Here is a 15,527-nt window from a genome sequence, read left to right on the forward strand (position 1 = left end):
GTATATATTCTTTCGTAAACTTACAAACTCAATAACTCTTAGGATTTTTTTTTCTTTTTCAAATTTCCATTGCAGTGTTGACTTCGGAGCTTTTTAAATTCAATAACTCGTGTGATTTTCGATAAAAATGCGTAGATAGATGATGATTATGAGTATAGGTCGATGTAGGATTAAAATTGAATACATACAAGTAAACATGTAAAGGTAATATGGGTGTGGCAAACATAGTATTATTGATACATAGAACATATTCATTCGGACGAGAGAAACCGATACAAAGAGGTAAGGGGAAGTGAAAGAGAAGCGTGTTAGCATCGGCCACGCGGTGCATAGTCACCGGTGAGCGGGTCGAGCGGGCACTGGGGCAAGGTCGTAGCAAGAACTCAAGAGCCGTTTCAACCCCTTTCTATCTCATTCTTTGTTTTTTTTTTTTTTCAACTTCCTCCTCTACATAGTGTTAGTTTAGCTCGTCGTACATCTCGTTTCCTCAGCTAATTTCCGTCCATTCCGTCGTTGAAGAACGGAAAAACGTCAGAATAAAGAAATAGACTTGAAGAAAATGCCAAGTAAATTAAATGGAAGCTAAAGACTTCAACTTGAATGATTTTCTCCGTTTTCTCGATTAAAGATTCTCATATTATAGGAAATGAAAGCCTTCATATTATTATCCGTAAAGTAAAGATTGAATATATATATATGTTCATATTTAATGACGGCTTTCAAGGGTGCAGCCTTACTTTAAAAAGCTTATCAGGAATAATAAGCGTGAAAAATTAATTTACACTAAGTGGGTTCGGTGGGATTAGCTTGACACAAGTCACATATTTTTCCAGAGCACGAACAGGATGCGTGACTTGTGTAATACTAAAAATTTCCAGGTTCGATTGAAATCTGCCATTGACACGCTATTGTTAATTAACGAATAATCATTTTAAGAAGTAATTTTATTTTTGAGTTGCTCTTTTAGGGCTAAAAGTTTCTATTAATGTGATTAACAATATTTATGTCTATTTTTTCATTAATTACTCACCCTAAAAGGGGATAGTAAAACTCTCAAATAATACTAAATTACTTTTCCTAATAATTCAAGTAACATCTTTAATGATATTTGCCTTGATAGCCAGTGTTTAAATAATATTAATAAATAATTCACGGAAAAATATTTATAAATGTATGAGTTACTAATGTAATTTGTCCATTATAAATTTTACTTTTAATGAGTATTTACACTTTAAAAAAATATGATTATTTTTAATTTAAAAACCCTGTATGGTATAATTAATGTGACCTAAATTTCAAATTTTTTCATATCAATATCAAGCAGAGAAAAAAAACAGAATTTTTTTTCAAATGTCATATTTGAAACATTATCGAGAAATGCCAGGTATCTGAACACTTTTAAATACTCTACTTTCTTCTCTTACAGCTAAGCCATTAACTTGATTAGCATCTACTTTTTTCTCGATTGATACGATTAAGAAGCTGGTTTGGCTTCGCACTTAGATATATTACCAATCATAAATCGTTTAGCTTATCTCATCTTTAAAAATAGTATATCTATTTGATTTAATTACAAAAATAGTATATTGAATAAAAATAATAATTAAGTCATATTTCTCTTTGTAGATTTATAGCCCTAAAATCGTAGTATACAACCAGACGCTGAAACCGTTTGTAGTGTTACTCACAAAGGAATTTTTGGCATTGTGACAACGACGTTGCTTGTTGTTTTTAGATGCCAGACGTCGGGAGTGTTAGTGAAAACGCGACGTGAGTTCTCAAGACCGGCGTCTTTTGTTAAATATTTTCCGTCTTGGTTCATTTAATTTTTCAATAATTTTATATTAAATATTCGCGAATTTATTTAACTTGAACAATGTCATCACGTTATCTTGACGATTATTCGTATGACAGGTGTGAACTGAAAAATTGTTAAGTGAATTCTCAGTAGTCATAACATTATTACAGAGCTATATTTTGCTTGGTTGGTCATTGCAATAAATCAAAACTCATATAAACTAACCTCTTTGCGATAGCTTTTTTGTATTGATGATTTTCGCAGCAAATTCAAGTCCCGTGCTTTTTTGCACACATCGTCGAACCACCGAGAAGGCACCCCTGTAAGCAAAAAAAATGATTACCTTTTTAATTTTTATATACAATGTTATTTAAATATATTTGAATATTTAATCAAATTAAGAATAGTAACTTGTTTCGTAAATCTTATGTCCGTATGATAATTTGTCGTTGGTATATAATAATATCACAAATATCTAGACATCCAACTTTGCAAGAGAACATTTGCACGATGTCAGTACTAACTCTAGCATTGTGCATTGCCTTCGGCTACCTGGAAAGTAAACTTTCCCGATTATCTAGCCAACGTCGTACAGAATGACATATCGAGCTCCTAAAAGTTTCATCCTACTTTTAGAGGAATAAAATGTGATAAAAAAAGGTGTTTAAGGATGAAAATTTGTTTAACTAATACTTAAATAATGTGTGTTACGATTTTTATCGGTATTGTATTACATTTTTGAATAAAAGTGGAATTTAGAGAAGAGAAACAATGAATAAATGTCACTTGATGAACGAACAAACCGCGTAAACTGAAAAAAGTTGAATGAAAAATTGTACAAATGTTTTTTGTAGACAAAAAGAAAAATTCACCAACACAAAATTTTTTAATATACCACACCAAAAAACAACCTCTTTCATGGTCGCAACGAATTGAAGGTCTGTTTCGGTAACAATTATGATGTTCGTTCATGAAGCTAGCATATGCTGTAAAAAATTTCTTCAGAATCAAACCCTCAATCTATTTTAGTAAAATAAAATTGTTGTGTAGCATCAAATATGAGCAACATATTTGCTGATGATAAAATGAAATTTATTGAAAAATTATAAAACAATCAATGTCAAGGTGAAACATGACGTATATATTGACACAATTATTATTAATAAAAATATCTATGCATTATTATTTAGATACTTGATCGATAATTAATCAATGCTCAAATACAATAAAAAGTAATGATAATAATTAATTAATTTAGTTATGTATTGATTCAATAACGATTATGATGTAGCGAACAAAGCTTATTTAGTGTGTGTGTATTGATTGTCTGACACAGGATAATATTACTACTCAATAATGAAGATAATATTCTAAATAAATTTAATTAATTAAACCCAGTGTAATACAATGTTCTGATTTGATTATTCAAGTTTTATTACTCAAATAAGAATTAATCTAAGGATATTACAACTTCTAATGTACAGCAACGTGATAATAAATTAATTTCATACAGAGTAAAATACACTCTAGAGAAAACGCAAATTGTGTTTATTATCCATTCAAAAAGTCTTACAGAAGAAGAAAAAATTTCACAGGTTTCTTGTTTATAATAAAAGTTATAGGAATTTTTTTATCAAAGCATTTATTACTTTTCTTTTTCTATTTTTAAATTGAAAATAAAAATTCAATGCACTATATTGTATAAAATCAATTATGTAATAAAAATTAATTGATTCACCCACATTGAAATGTTTCATTTTTTTTTTCATTTGTTTAAAATTCACTTTTTTGAAATGGATATTTTTTTTTGCAAAAAAAGGGAGTTTCCAATTTGCTCCAATATTCATATCTCGAAGAATAGAAAGACACAAAAGCATCGCTAAGAGAATTCTTTTCCTTTTATTATCAAAGGTTAAAATCTATTTTTATATTTCAGCTTCTTCTAATAAAACCTATATTTTTCTACAAAAACCTGCTCTCTGTCCACATAGGTAATGTAATTTGTTGGGACGAATGGATGTTCTGGAAAATTAATTGAGAAAACGGTAGATAAATGTGGAGACAACGAGCACGTTACAAGGAAAAAAAAATATAAAATATTTTTTATGACTTTTTCTTAAGTAATTGAATAAAATATAAACCAATAGCAATAATTTATTTTTCTATATCCACTTTAATTATCAATTCCTATCAATCATCTATCCCCAAAATTACATTTTTAATTGTCCAATTTATTCCTGGATGGCATTTCATATTGGAAAAAATGTTTTTAACAAGCATTTAAGTAAAGTGTTTTTCGTTTTCGTTCAACCTAAAAGAGTTTTTTATTTACCTGATCGTGTCAATAAAAAGATATTGTCAAGAACTGTCACATAACCAATTCAGAATGTCAATATGCATTACATCAAATGAAAATAAAGAGAAAAAAGGTTAGAGATAAAATAATGCCACCAGGGAAATTCAGTCAGTAAGTTAACCAGGAAACTCAGTAACTAGGCCGCAGTGGTGACATAGAGATATGAAGGAAGGTTACTTTCAAAGGCCACCGACCACACTGTGCTTCATCAAATTCAGTATGTCTCATCTCATCCATTTCTAAATTATACCTGGTACTAACATAACCATTTCATGGATCACGATTTTCTCTATAAGTTCAAAAAAAAATAGAATTATTACTTTTGCAAACGTTCCATTCTCATTTAATTAAATATAGAAAATGACAACCATTTGATTAAAAGTAAAAAACTGATGTGTTGAATTTAATAATAAATTTTTCCCTAATCATTGAAAGTCCTTTAAAAATACTTCATATGTTAAATCTCATTATATACTTCACTTAATTTTATGACATATACCAATACCTGGATATCTTTACTCGTTATACTTATAACCTGTAAACAAATACTAGTCCAGACTTCATATTGATCTTCATTCTCCCTAAGCGACGACGTCCTTCGATCTCTCGACCTATTTTCTACATTCTACAAGGCCAGTGTGATAAAAATACAAAAGCATCTGAAAACTCCCTTATATGTGTATGTTTTGATTAGTTATATTTTTCCTCGTATTCCACTAACCCCTAAAAGTTATCGAAAGTTTCCCTCGTTTGTTGTGGAGTAAAAAATATCCAATTCATTGTACACATGTTGTATAACTAGAGCGTCAGAATAAACAAAATATGAGATAAAAATCAAACAAAAGCAGCTAGAGTAGACATTAAATAAAAAGTACATTAGCCAGCGTAAAATAAATACTATTATAGACAACGCAATCAATGTTTGCCTCTATTTTGGATATTTATTTTCTTTTTGGAAAATAATTGTTCATTTAAATTTTCAAATAACAACAAAATGAATAATTGAAATTTCTTCAATTAAAAAAGCTTTCCAATGTTCCATTAATATTTAAAATCATATTGTGTAATGGTTGAAAAAAAAAAACGTTAAATTAATCTATCGAGTGTTATAAAGTTCAAATATTTATACGAATAAAAATTATTACAGAAATATTGAAACACATTATATTCGGTTAAATTATTACATCATTCTATGTAATAATTAATCAAAATCTTGTTAATCATAAATAAAAGAATCTGTAGTTTATTTTTCTTTTATAATTAAATACTTAACATTATCGTTAATGAAAATATGCCATAGAGGTTGTTGTAACGAAAAAATGTTTGAAATCATTTAGGAACATCTCAAAGTATACAAGGGAAAATTAGTCGCATGAGAAACCGCGTAACTGCAAAGCGCATTTCCATGCTCCACGAGCCATGTCATGTTGCTCCCACGTAACACACATCAAAACTAATCAAGTCATGACGCATGTATTTCTCTTTATATTTAATGCTTCGTGTTATTATAATATCCGAATGTAACATAAAAGTCTAACACACTGCAAACTTGAAATGTTTTTATTTCTTCATACTTTGAAGTCGTTGGCTCGGAAATCTATGTCCCAGGTGTGCATAAAAGACGAAAAAATTAAGTATGACGTTTCGTAAACGGAAACGTAACCATTCTGGTCACGGAAGCTCGACCTCCTCTTTTATGTTAACCCATTTATTTCATTCTCTTGCTGAGAAATAATGGTAAAGATAACGATAGAAACGTCGTCTTTAGTGACGCAAATTCAAGCTTCTTTTCTTTGTCTTTTATATTTACGTCAATGTCGACGCAATTCTATTATACTTCAAATTCTAAAAATCCAACAAAAAAAATTGCTTTGTTCTGTTGTATTACTTACATTCTAATAAATTCAATTTAAAATCTCTCCATTTTTTATATGAGAGTTTTACCTTTATAATTTATATGTTCTTTTTTTGATCAGACATCTAGTCACGTAATTCATCTTTTTTTTTTTCAATATGTACAAATGTATGTGAATGAACGTAGATGAGAATGAAAATAAATGGTATAGTTTTTTAATTAACTTCCTTGTCTATTCATAACATCCACAGGATAAGAATTATGTTGAAATCTGCACATATATATACGAGTGATAAGCTTCGTACGAAAAATAGTAAACCTGTCTTAATTCTCAGTTTTTTTTTTTTTTTCAAAAACGTTGTACGTGAGGAGATTACTGTGATAAGTGAACTCGAAGAAATAAGTGTATATCCACTAAGTGCAGATACTTCAGGGGTTGAAAAATCTGATAAAATTGTAAAATTTTTTTTTTATTGAAAAAATATTTATCCTTCAAGATTTTATATCTTGTTGAAAATACGAATACTTTAGCTAAAGAGTTTATTTCAACTAAAAATAACTCAGATGCTTGATGTTATACAATCTTTAATATCTTATTTAATTGAAAAGTTACTTTGTAAATTAATAAATTATAGTCGCATGTTCAATGCTACTAAACTCTTTTATGCAATATTATATCTCAGAAGAAGGAATCAAAACATTAAAAATAAAAATTTAATTTAATTAAACAATATGCTTTTTGGAGTAATTTAGTTTTTTTTTTTTTATTCAGTCAAACAAGAAAGCTACAACTAATTTTGAAATTTAACAGTTAACTTATTCTGACGACGGTTGTTTAATTAATAGTTTGTATTAACTGCCTTCACCGTACTTATATGTAACTTCTCAAAGCCTTGCAAAGTTACCTCTGAAGATTATGAATACATTATAATATTCATCACTTACTAAAAGTACAACAATCCATCATCATATATCATAAATTTGTAAACATAGCTTTAGAATAACTCGAATTGCATCTTTCATCATTCAGTAGTTACATTATCTGTCCACTTTTCCGTTAACATTATTATGTAATACGGAACTCTCCTCTTTAATTAATCGTCATAGTTTAAAATTCTCTACAGTGATTCTAAAAAATATTTATTTTTAAATCAAGTATAGATTTTTCGTAAAATTATTGTTCCACCGTGACTGAAATAATGTTCTACAAGCCATTATTGCTTAATATGAATTGGATTGATGTCACGCTATGTTTAAATTGGAGAGAAAAATGAATTCGAATTTCATTTACAAATTTATGGGTGCGCTATCATTTCCTTTAATGAATCATTATTCATGTTAGAAATCAAGTTGAAAGAGCACTATGTTATCTAACGAGTACAACTGATTTCCGACTTTTAAGAAAAAAACAATTAATTAATTTGTTGAGATAATGATCATCAAACGTATTTTATCTAATCATTGTTTATAATGAATAAAAAATTTCATTGACCTGATTGAATCCTCTCGTAGGATCCTCTGGTAGTAAAAGTTTTATATGTGAACTTTGGGAATAAAAAAAATTTTTATATAGTTATTATTCAAAGTTACATAAGTTTAGATTGATATTTGTCTGAGTGTGTGATATTTAAAGTAGATGTGGAAGAATATTTCCAGTATAGAAAGATACGTGTGTTGAAATACTTCTTTTACTGGAGATATAAGTCAAATAATGACTAATAAAACTATTCTTTAAGAAAGAGGGATATAAATTTTAACAATGGCGAGAAATGATACTATTAAGAATGGAAATAGCTTCCAGTGAAGCCAAGAAAATTTGAAGTTTAATGAACCTCTGTCACAATACACCTATTAAAGGCAATTCAGGTTAAACACGTAATCTGAAATGGATTCGGTAACAGCATTTAAACTGATTCTAGTTTCATGTCAATTTTAACTATCATTTTATAAAAAAAATTTTATCATATTTTGTTTCTTCAATAAAATCACTTCTGCTCTATTACCAATTTTTTCCAGAATTTTTAGATGAAATAAAAAAAAATATTCTTCAAATTACCATGCCACGATAAAAACTTTAAATGAAGAAATAATAAATTTTCATAAAAGTCATTATTTTATGTAACTTTTAGAGACAAGAAATGTCTTTTCTACTTTCGTTATAATTTTTAATACAGAACAAATTTTTATTTAACTCCATTAAGATTCTTAACTCTCAAGGTGCAAGACGAAGACTTCTGTTATCGATTGTATTTCTTTGTGGAATGGGAATAATAAAATTGAAATAGGTCGTATATTCTACTTACTACTTACAGTTATGTAGATCAAAAAAATATCTTTCTTAGAAAACAGTGAATCATTGAATTAAAAAAAAATGAACTGGAAAATGCAATTTATCAAGTTAAAAAAAAAAAATTAACAAATAAATAATGAGAAATACTATGCATAAAGCAAAATAGAGTGTTGAGAACAAAGACGTTTGTTTAAGAAAAGTAATTACAATATTCTTTTTCCTGCTTGATAACTAAAATTCATTTTGAGTTTAAATTCTCTTCTATTATCCACTTTTCGCAAAGAGGCGACTCTCAGAGTGGTTTTTCTCGTGGTATATGTTATATTGAACGACTGTCAAGTGTACTTTTACCTCTTATGACATTGCCTAGACCATGAGAGAAATAACTGTTAGGTTGGTAGAAAAAAAATTTTAGAGATAATTTAGAAAAAAAAAAATTTGTTTATCAAAGTTTTCATGTTGCTTTTGAAAATATTCTTTTGCTATCAACAACAAATAGGCACCTAATTTATCCTTCAATATTTTTTTTAATATAATCCATTTTTACCAACCCAACATAATTTATTCATCAATTTTTTTTTTTTAATATTCAATTTTCTCTCAAAAAACTTAGACCAAACTAAGTATCTTTCCACAATTCAGGCGGAGAATTTTTTTTCAGTTGATACATTTTTTCATCCGATGCTAACAATGAAAAAGTTATAAAAAGTAACTTCCAAGCTGCTTCATTTTGCTCCAACATCTTTCAATAGACTATTCTTCATTGACCTTTGTTGAAGATTGTTTTTAATAATCTCTATGATATTAACAAATATCATATGAAAATAGTGAGACAACGTAAAGCTAATAGTTTTAATCAAAGTTGTACAAAATGTTTCTCAAAGAGCTTATATCAGCAGAAAGTTCTGTCGACTTGAAAATGAGTTGCCGTATAAAATAAAGTAGGCCAATGAAGTAACTAGTTTAGCATACTCAGGAGGAACGCATGAAATGCCTTGAGTCATACTACTTGTCCATGTATCGGACAGCTAGAATTGTCAAACGGACTTTGGAGATGTCGAGAAAGAGAAAGGGAAAGCTTGGAGCAAGTTACGAGACAGGACAGTCGGATGGCAGCTGGCGCATAAATTTGTCGAGACGGTGCAAATTAAGCTCACTTATGCAACCAGGCCAAAGCGATAAACTTGACGACAAGGAAGCTGTATCCCAAAGAGAGCAAAAGCTCAGAAGAGCAATAGAATCTACGGTCAACTTGATTTTTACTTCTTTATTCGGTTGATACTTCTCGTATTTCTCTTCCTTCGTTGACCCCACTGACACAATCCCCCGCACACCCCTAAGTGCGTTTCTCGGTGGCTCTTGCGCCACATGGATCGATGAACCGCGCGCACGTTCCCTCTGTCCCAGGCTCAGGGGTACTACGCGCATATAGTGGGAAGTGGGAGCAACAGAGAAAAGGACTGTATACAAGTTGAAAAGCTCCACATCCTACACACAAAACCTTTGAATCAATAAATGCTTTTCTTCTTTTTACTTTCCACGTGCAAATCCTCGGCGTGAAAAAATTTTTCATACTTTCATCTTTGTACCGGAAACGTTCAAATCATCAACTTGCCGCTGATTTAAGATCAAAAAAATATCCCACATGGAAAATATCAGATTGTCAATATTTTCTTTATTGAATTACTCCAAATTCTTTGACGATAAAAAAATACATTTGAGGTGCATTAGGGTCACATTCATTTGATTACAATCTGAAGGGTAAATCTTGGAGGTTTTAATCCTTATTTATGTGTTTAAAAAACTTTCAAATAAATTGGTGAGGTTGATGTTGAATATAAAAAAAAACACTATTCAATGAGTTCAACTTATAGCTTCAAGCTATAAAGACTACACACTCTGCAATCAATGTACTCAAATGATTGCTTTTCCAGTTTTTTTTATAGATTCTACTCCTCAACTACTTTTTTATTTATTTTTATTACAATCCGTTGACAATGCTGATGACCACTTGTCAAGGCAAACAGTAGGTCGTTTACATACGATTAAAAAAGTGATTTTAGAATCGAAATAAAAACTGATTCAAAATAAAATTATCATTAATTTTAAATTTAAGATTCAATAGATAAAGTTTAATGGCTGTCATTAATAACAGATTGATGTTATTTAAAAATAAAAATTATAATAAATTATGAGAGAAACAGTTGCATAATTACAATGGAAAAAGAAGAGTTGTATAATAAGGTGTTATTAAAAATGATGAAAATGATTTATGAATCATATAATTTTTATTTATTACTGGTATTATGTATCTTAGTTTTGTATAAATGTTAACATTAACATGTTTTCTGTATATATAGACTCCAAAAAGTTATGTGATTATTCATAAGAGTCGATGAAAGACAAGTAGTTACATTCAATGTTATTTTAGAAGATCTTTAATTAATGCAATTAATTATTCTTTTATAAATTTTTAATCAAGTGATTTTTTGTGGTTCACTAAAAATAAGAGCATTTATTTATGAAATCATCTCTATTCATTTTTTTTGAATGATAAATTTCAGCTCCCAACTTGTCTTTGTCATTCTATGATGTACATACTTTAATATGTATGAGATTTTTCAATGAAGTTTTCAATTTTACAACAAACATTACTCAATGAATTTCCTCTTATTTTATGAGTAAAATTAGAATGTTTTATTATTCATTTTTAATTAATCTAAGTGAAATATTTAAATTTTACTGTACATCAAGCTTTTTTTAAATCTTACTCTTATCGATACTGATAAATCAATAATGACTACAGCATTTTAAAGACCTCTAGATTCACGATTTATTTATTTACACTATCGATGTATATTTCTATGATTTTCCATTTTATCTACTCCCATAAAATTCTGATAAAAAAATATATAAAAAAAACTTTTTTTTGCTTTATAATCGTTCCAAAGTAACCCAGTGTTACTAGAAAGATAAAAAATGGCTAAAACTTCACCAAAATCCTAATCTATGGGCATCCCAAAATAAGAAAAAAAAAGTGTAAATATTCCGAGATTAAAGAAAAAAGAGAAAAAAATGATAAGCAAAGTGTTACGAAAAATCCTCTTATTCTAGTTAAAAACGATGAAAAATACCAAGAAATTGACTCAGGCCTTTTTTTAATCGCTCAGTGTAATTGCAAAAAATACAGACAATAGATCGAGGTTAAATTTTCCGTGGCCATGTGGAAAAATGATGGTGTGAATACAACGATATCGAGAATCAGGTTGAACGACAAAGAGCAATACGAGGCGAGACAACACGGCACGTTTATTCAGGATCAGTAGAGAGAAGTGGAGAGAAGAAGGGGACAAGTAAAAGCTGGACTAGAAGTGAGGAAGCAGGGGAGGTGAAAGAGGTGGGGCAATGCGCTTTCATCCCGGTCGATAGTACTCTGCAAGCTCGAACATGAAGCCACCATTGGCATTCACTGCGACCACGATGTGCTTGATGATCCAAACTGTCGGAAATGATAAGAAGAGAGTGATCTACACACAATCATTTCTTTTTCTTTCATCAACTTTTCGTGAATAAATAAAAAACAAACTGCCAAACTGTTTTTCCATAAAGTCAAAAATGCTTTTCTGATAACGCTTTCCTCCTCTTTATTGTTCTGTTTGTGCTCATAACAAGAGTACACTTAAAACTTAATAATCCAATAGACACTGTCACTAATTAGTCGTGTATGGTTTTTCTTGATATAATAATGCTGTGTCATACGGCTCAGTTAACGGACATAATAATGAAAACTTGAACGCATCAATGATCCTGAAGAAGATAAATCTAAGCTTCTCACCCTATATCAAAGTGTAAGATTTAATTAATTTTATACTGATTAGTTGACTATAATTAAAGTCCTTGTGTGACTTTAAAAATAACAATTCAGCATCTATAATTATTAATATTATAAATAGAACTGGGTATGGTACACATCTCTATTAATCGTGACTTCTCTTCCAACTATTTCGTAAACAAATAGCACTCGATCATTATCTTTGCAACAACAGGTGTATCGAACTTCTACAATTTTATTATTACTTTTATTCAACTATTACATTACTCGAGGGTAAATATTCGTAACAATCAAATCATTCCCTGGGATAATATTGTCGCAAATAAAAGTTGCTATAATATACTTTATGAAATAATAATTATGTAATAAAATACCTCCAATAGAACTGTTAATTTAATGACTGTCACAGATTCACGAGGCATTCGGTTAAATCGATCGTTAAAGAATTAATGGATCTTGGAAGTAATAAGATAGTTGAGCTTTTAGTAGATTATATACTCGGGTAAATATAAAGATAAATCTTCAAAACAATTTCCTAAGACGTATGAATATTTTATTCATACTCATTTCATTAATCGAAAAAATATTCATTAAGAATTTATTTGTGAATATATATTTTATTAATGATTCAATGAATTCTTTCAGAATACTATTATTGTGAATTAATGATCTATAAATAAATTCCAAGTTGTTATATTTTTTAGTAAAATATCTTTTGAGTAATAGAGCTTGATAATTGAAAATATTTTGAGAACAATTGATCTTTATTATTTTTGCTGTGTAAATTATTAAATTTTTCCAGTTGATAAATTATATCAAATTGATGGTAAGTGATATTTATTATGAAGTTGAATTAATTATATTTTTTAAAAACATTAAAATTATTTAGTAATTTATTTAAAGTCGTTGATGATTAATTAGAGAATAATAATTTAATTTTTCTACCAATTCAAATTTTATATCAATCTTGAAGTAATTACATATTTATGTAAACAGAGTAAAGAAATGTTTTATGCAAACACTGCGACCGTGTTTCAAACAGCTTTCATGTTTTAATTTTTTTGCAGAAATTAAAGGAGCAACAAAGAGAATAATTATATTCCACTTAGGAATAATATACTTGCGAAACGAGCATCTTACTATTTTTATATTTTTGTTTGGATTAACGTAAATCCTGACTAAAACGAAAAATTAATTTGAAAAATGCTGAATAGAAGGAATAAAAAAAAAAGATATATTTGTAATGACAAGAAGGGAAGATAAGCATTTAAAAGATTTATAAAAGTAAATTTATCCCATTATCCTCTCCTCATTCACAGGAAAAATTGGGGTGACATTTCACCACGATATTTCGACATATCGTGAAACCCAACCCCAATATAGGTTACATCTGTCTCCTTCTAGTCTCTTCGATCAAAAGCCACTCCCGTGAGAGTAAGCATCATTGATCCAAGAACTGTAAAGACCACAAACCCATCACTCTTAATCTTCTTGCGTGCAAGTAGATTATTTGAAAAGGCTGATGTTGTGAGGAGGGCTTCGAGGTTGAAAATCAAGAATTGTGAGTATTTCCTTTTTGTGATCTATTTATGAGAGAGATAGAAAATGAAAAAATCTTTACCTCATTTATTCACTGAAATCAGGTTTAAGAGGAAAAAAAAAATACATTTTTTCAAATTCTTTTGAATTGAAGACTCTACATGCAATCAATTAATGAAGTCTAGAATATACACTAGTACTACATACCAAAGAAATACACAAGAGTAACTTCATCAGAAAACATATCTTTAACTTCTTCAAAGCAGAATGATAAAGCAAACATTGAATAAAATTCTTCAACTTCTTTAGTAACTTCAAATGAAGTAATAAATTTTTATAAAAAATTAACCATCACATCTTGGCCGTAAAAAAGTAGTGGAACATTTAATCTCATGTTTCTTTACGATTGGTGATTTTAGTTTGTTATTTACCTTTTTTACCACCTTTGTTCACCCATAAAATTTGTTAGAATACTCTAGGTACAGTATGATATAGTTTGTAACAATATATGCACTACTAATGGCATCAACGTATAGCTAGCGTCTTAGGTAACCTTATGATACTTGAACCAGGTACAATGTGCTACATCTCAAGTCTACTAAAGGTTAACAAGTAACGTCAGTATTTATCACTAAACCTCATGACAATATCTTCAAACAACAAACAAAACTTTATGCCATAAAACGAGACGACGAAATTAAGATGCTCACAAAAACATAGTACCCAGGAATGAAAATACCACTATAAACATGAAATATATCTTTAGGTATCTTATTAAATCATAAAAGTTTATTCGAACAAAATTTAAAAACCTTCAACTAACATTACTAAAAAGCTTGGACATGGCATATTCATATAGAAATATATTCTGGCGAACAAAGTTATCTAATATCACCGTAACCCTTTCAAAACCCTTTTATTTATTGATGATACCAAACTACTATTCTCCACTTTAACTACTTGAACCTCTTTCGACAAAATTACAATCACCATTTTAATAATTTATTTTTACTTCAATTTTAAAATAATGTAAAAACTTTTTATTGCAGATTGTTTATCTATAATAAATTGGTTGAAAAAAAATATTTTGAAAAGTAGTAATTGAATGAGTTGATATTTTTTCTTAGTGTCTATCCTGAACTAAAAATGTCTATGAGCTTTTTTTAAATTTATCTATTTTCTACGGAACCATCTGGTTGAGATGGTTAGTATTCGTTGAATATCGGAGGAGATTCTTATTTTCTGTGATGTAATTTTAACTTTCTTAAAATTACCTCCGAATCAATCATCTTGTATAGTCAGGGAGTCATTTCCTATCTACAATTTTCCCGCGACAAAGTTGTTACCTGCGTCAATATTTTTCATAACTAAAATTTATATTATAGTTGGCAAAATTTTAAAGTGTAAGCTTAATTTTTAGCACAACAAAGACAAATAATTTTCTAGTTTTATTTATAGATGTTGATTTATATCAAAATAAGTTATTTTCATTCAAGAACAACAAGTAATGGTTAAAAAATTTATATAAAATGCGGAAAGATTTTAATTTAATTTATCATTTTTAATTTAATATTACTGGCAAAGTTAAAACATATATTTAAAAATACTAGTATGATATTTAAAAAAAAAACTATTTTAGATATGACTAAAAAAACTGGGTTAAAACTTCACATAATAACCTGTCTTTGGTTGGCCCTTAAGCTTGTTTATTAGCTCGTTATAATGACTCTATTTCCAACAGTTAAGTTAGTGAAAAGTTCAGAAAACACAATATACAAGTTAAAATTAGATTACTACATATACACTAGTACAAAAGTCAAGGCATGCGACGAGATCGATTCCTATTTGAGGGAATCC

General features: G+C 28.8%; 1 protein-coding gene across 28 annotated transcripts in view; it reads right to left on the bottom strand.

Annotated features, from left to right (window-relative positions):
- The window catches only part of CaMKII (Calcium/calmodulin-dependent protein kinase II), a 54,146-nt gene that overhangs the window by 32,693 nt on the left and 5,926 nt on the right, over nucleotides 1-15,527 (bottom strand). For all 28 annotated transcript variants that reach the window (XM_035081453.1, XM_035081501.1, XM_035081681.1 and 25 more), the window contains exon 2: nucleotides 2,024-2,118. In XM_035081453.1, coding sequence (XP_034937344.1) covers nucleotides 2,024-2,118 — 95 coding nt within the window. The remainder of the gene's footprint in view (nucleotides 1-2,023; nucleotides 2,119-15,527) is intronic.

Source organism: Chelonus insularis, unplaced genomic scaffold, assembly GCF_013357705.1.
Source record: "Chelonus insularis isolate UGA/USDA-ARS -01 unplaced genomic scaffold, ASM1335770v1 contig_121_pilon, whole genome shotgun sequence".
In the NCBI taxonomy this organism is placed as follows: Eukaryota; Metazoa; Arthropoda; class Insecta; order Hymenoptera; family Braconidae; genus Chelonus; species Chelonus insularis.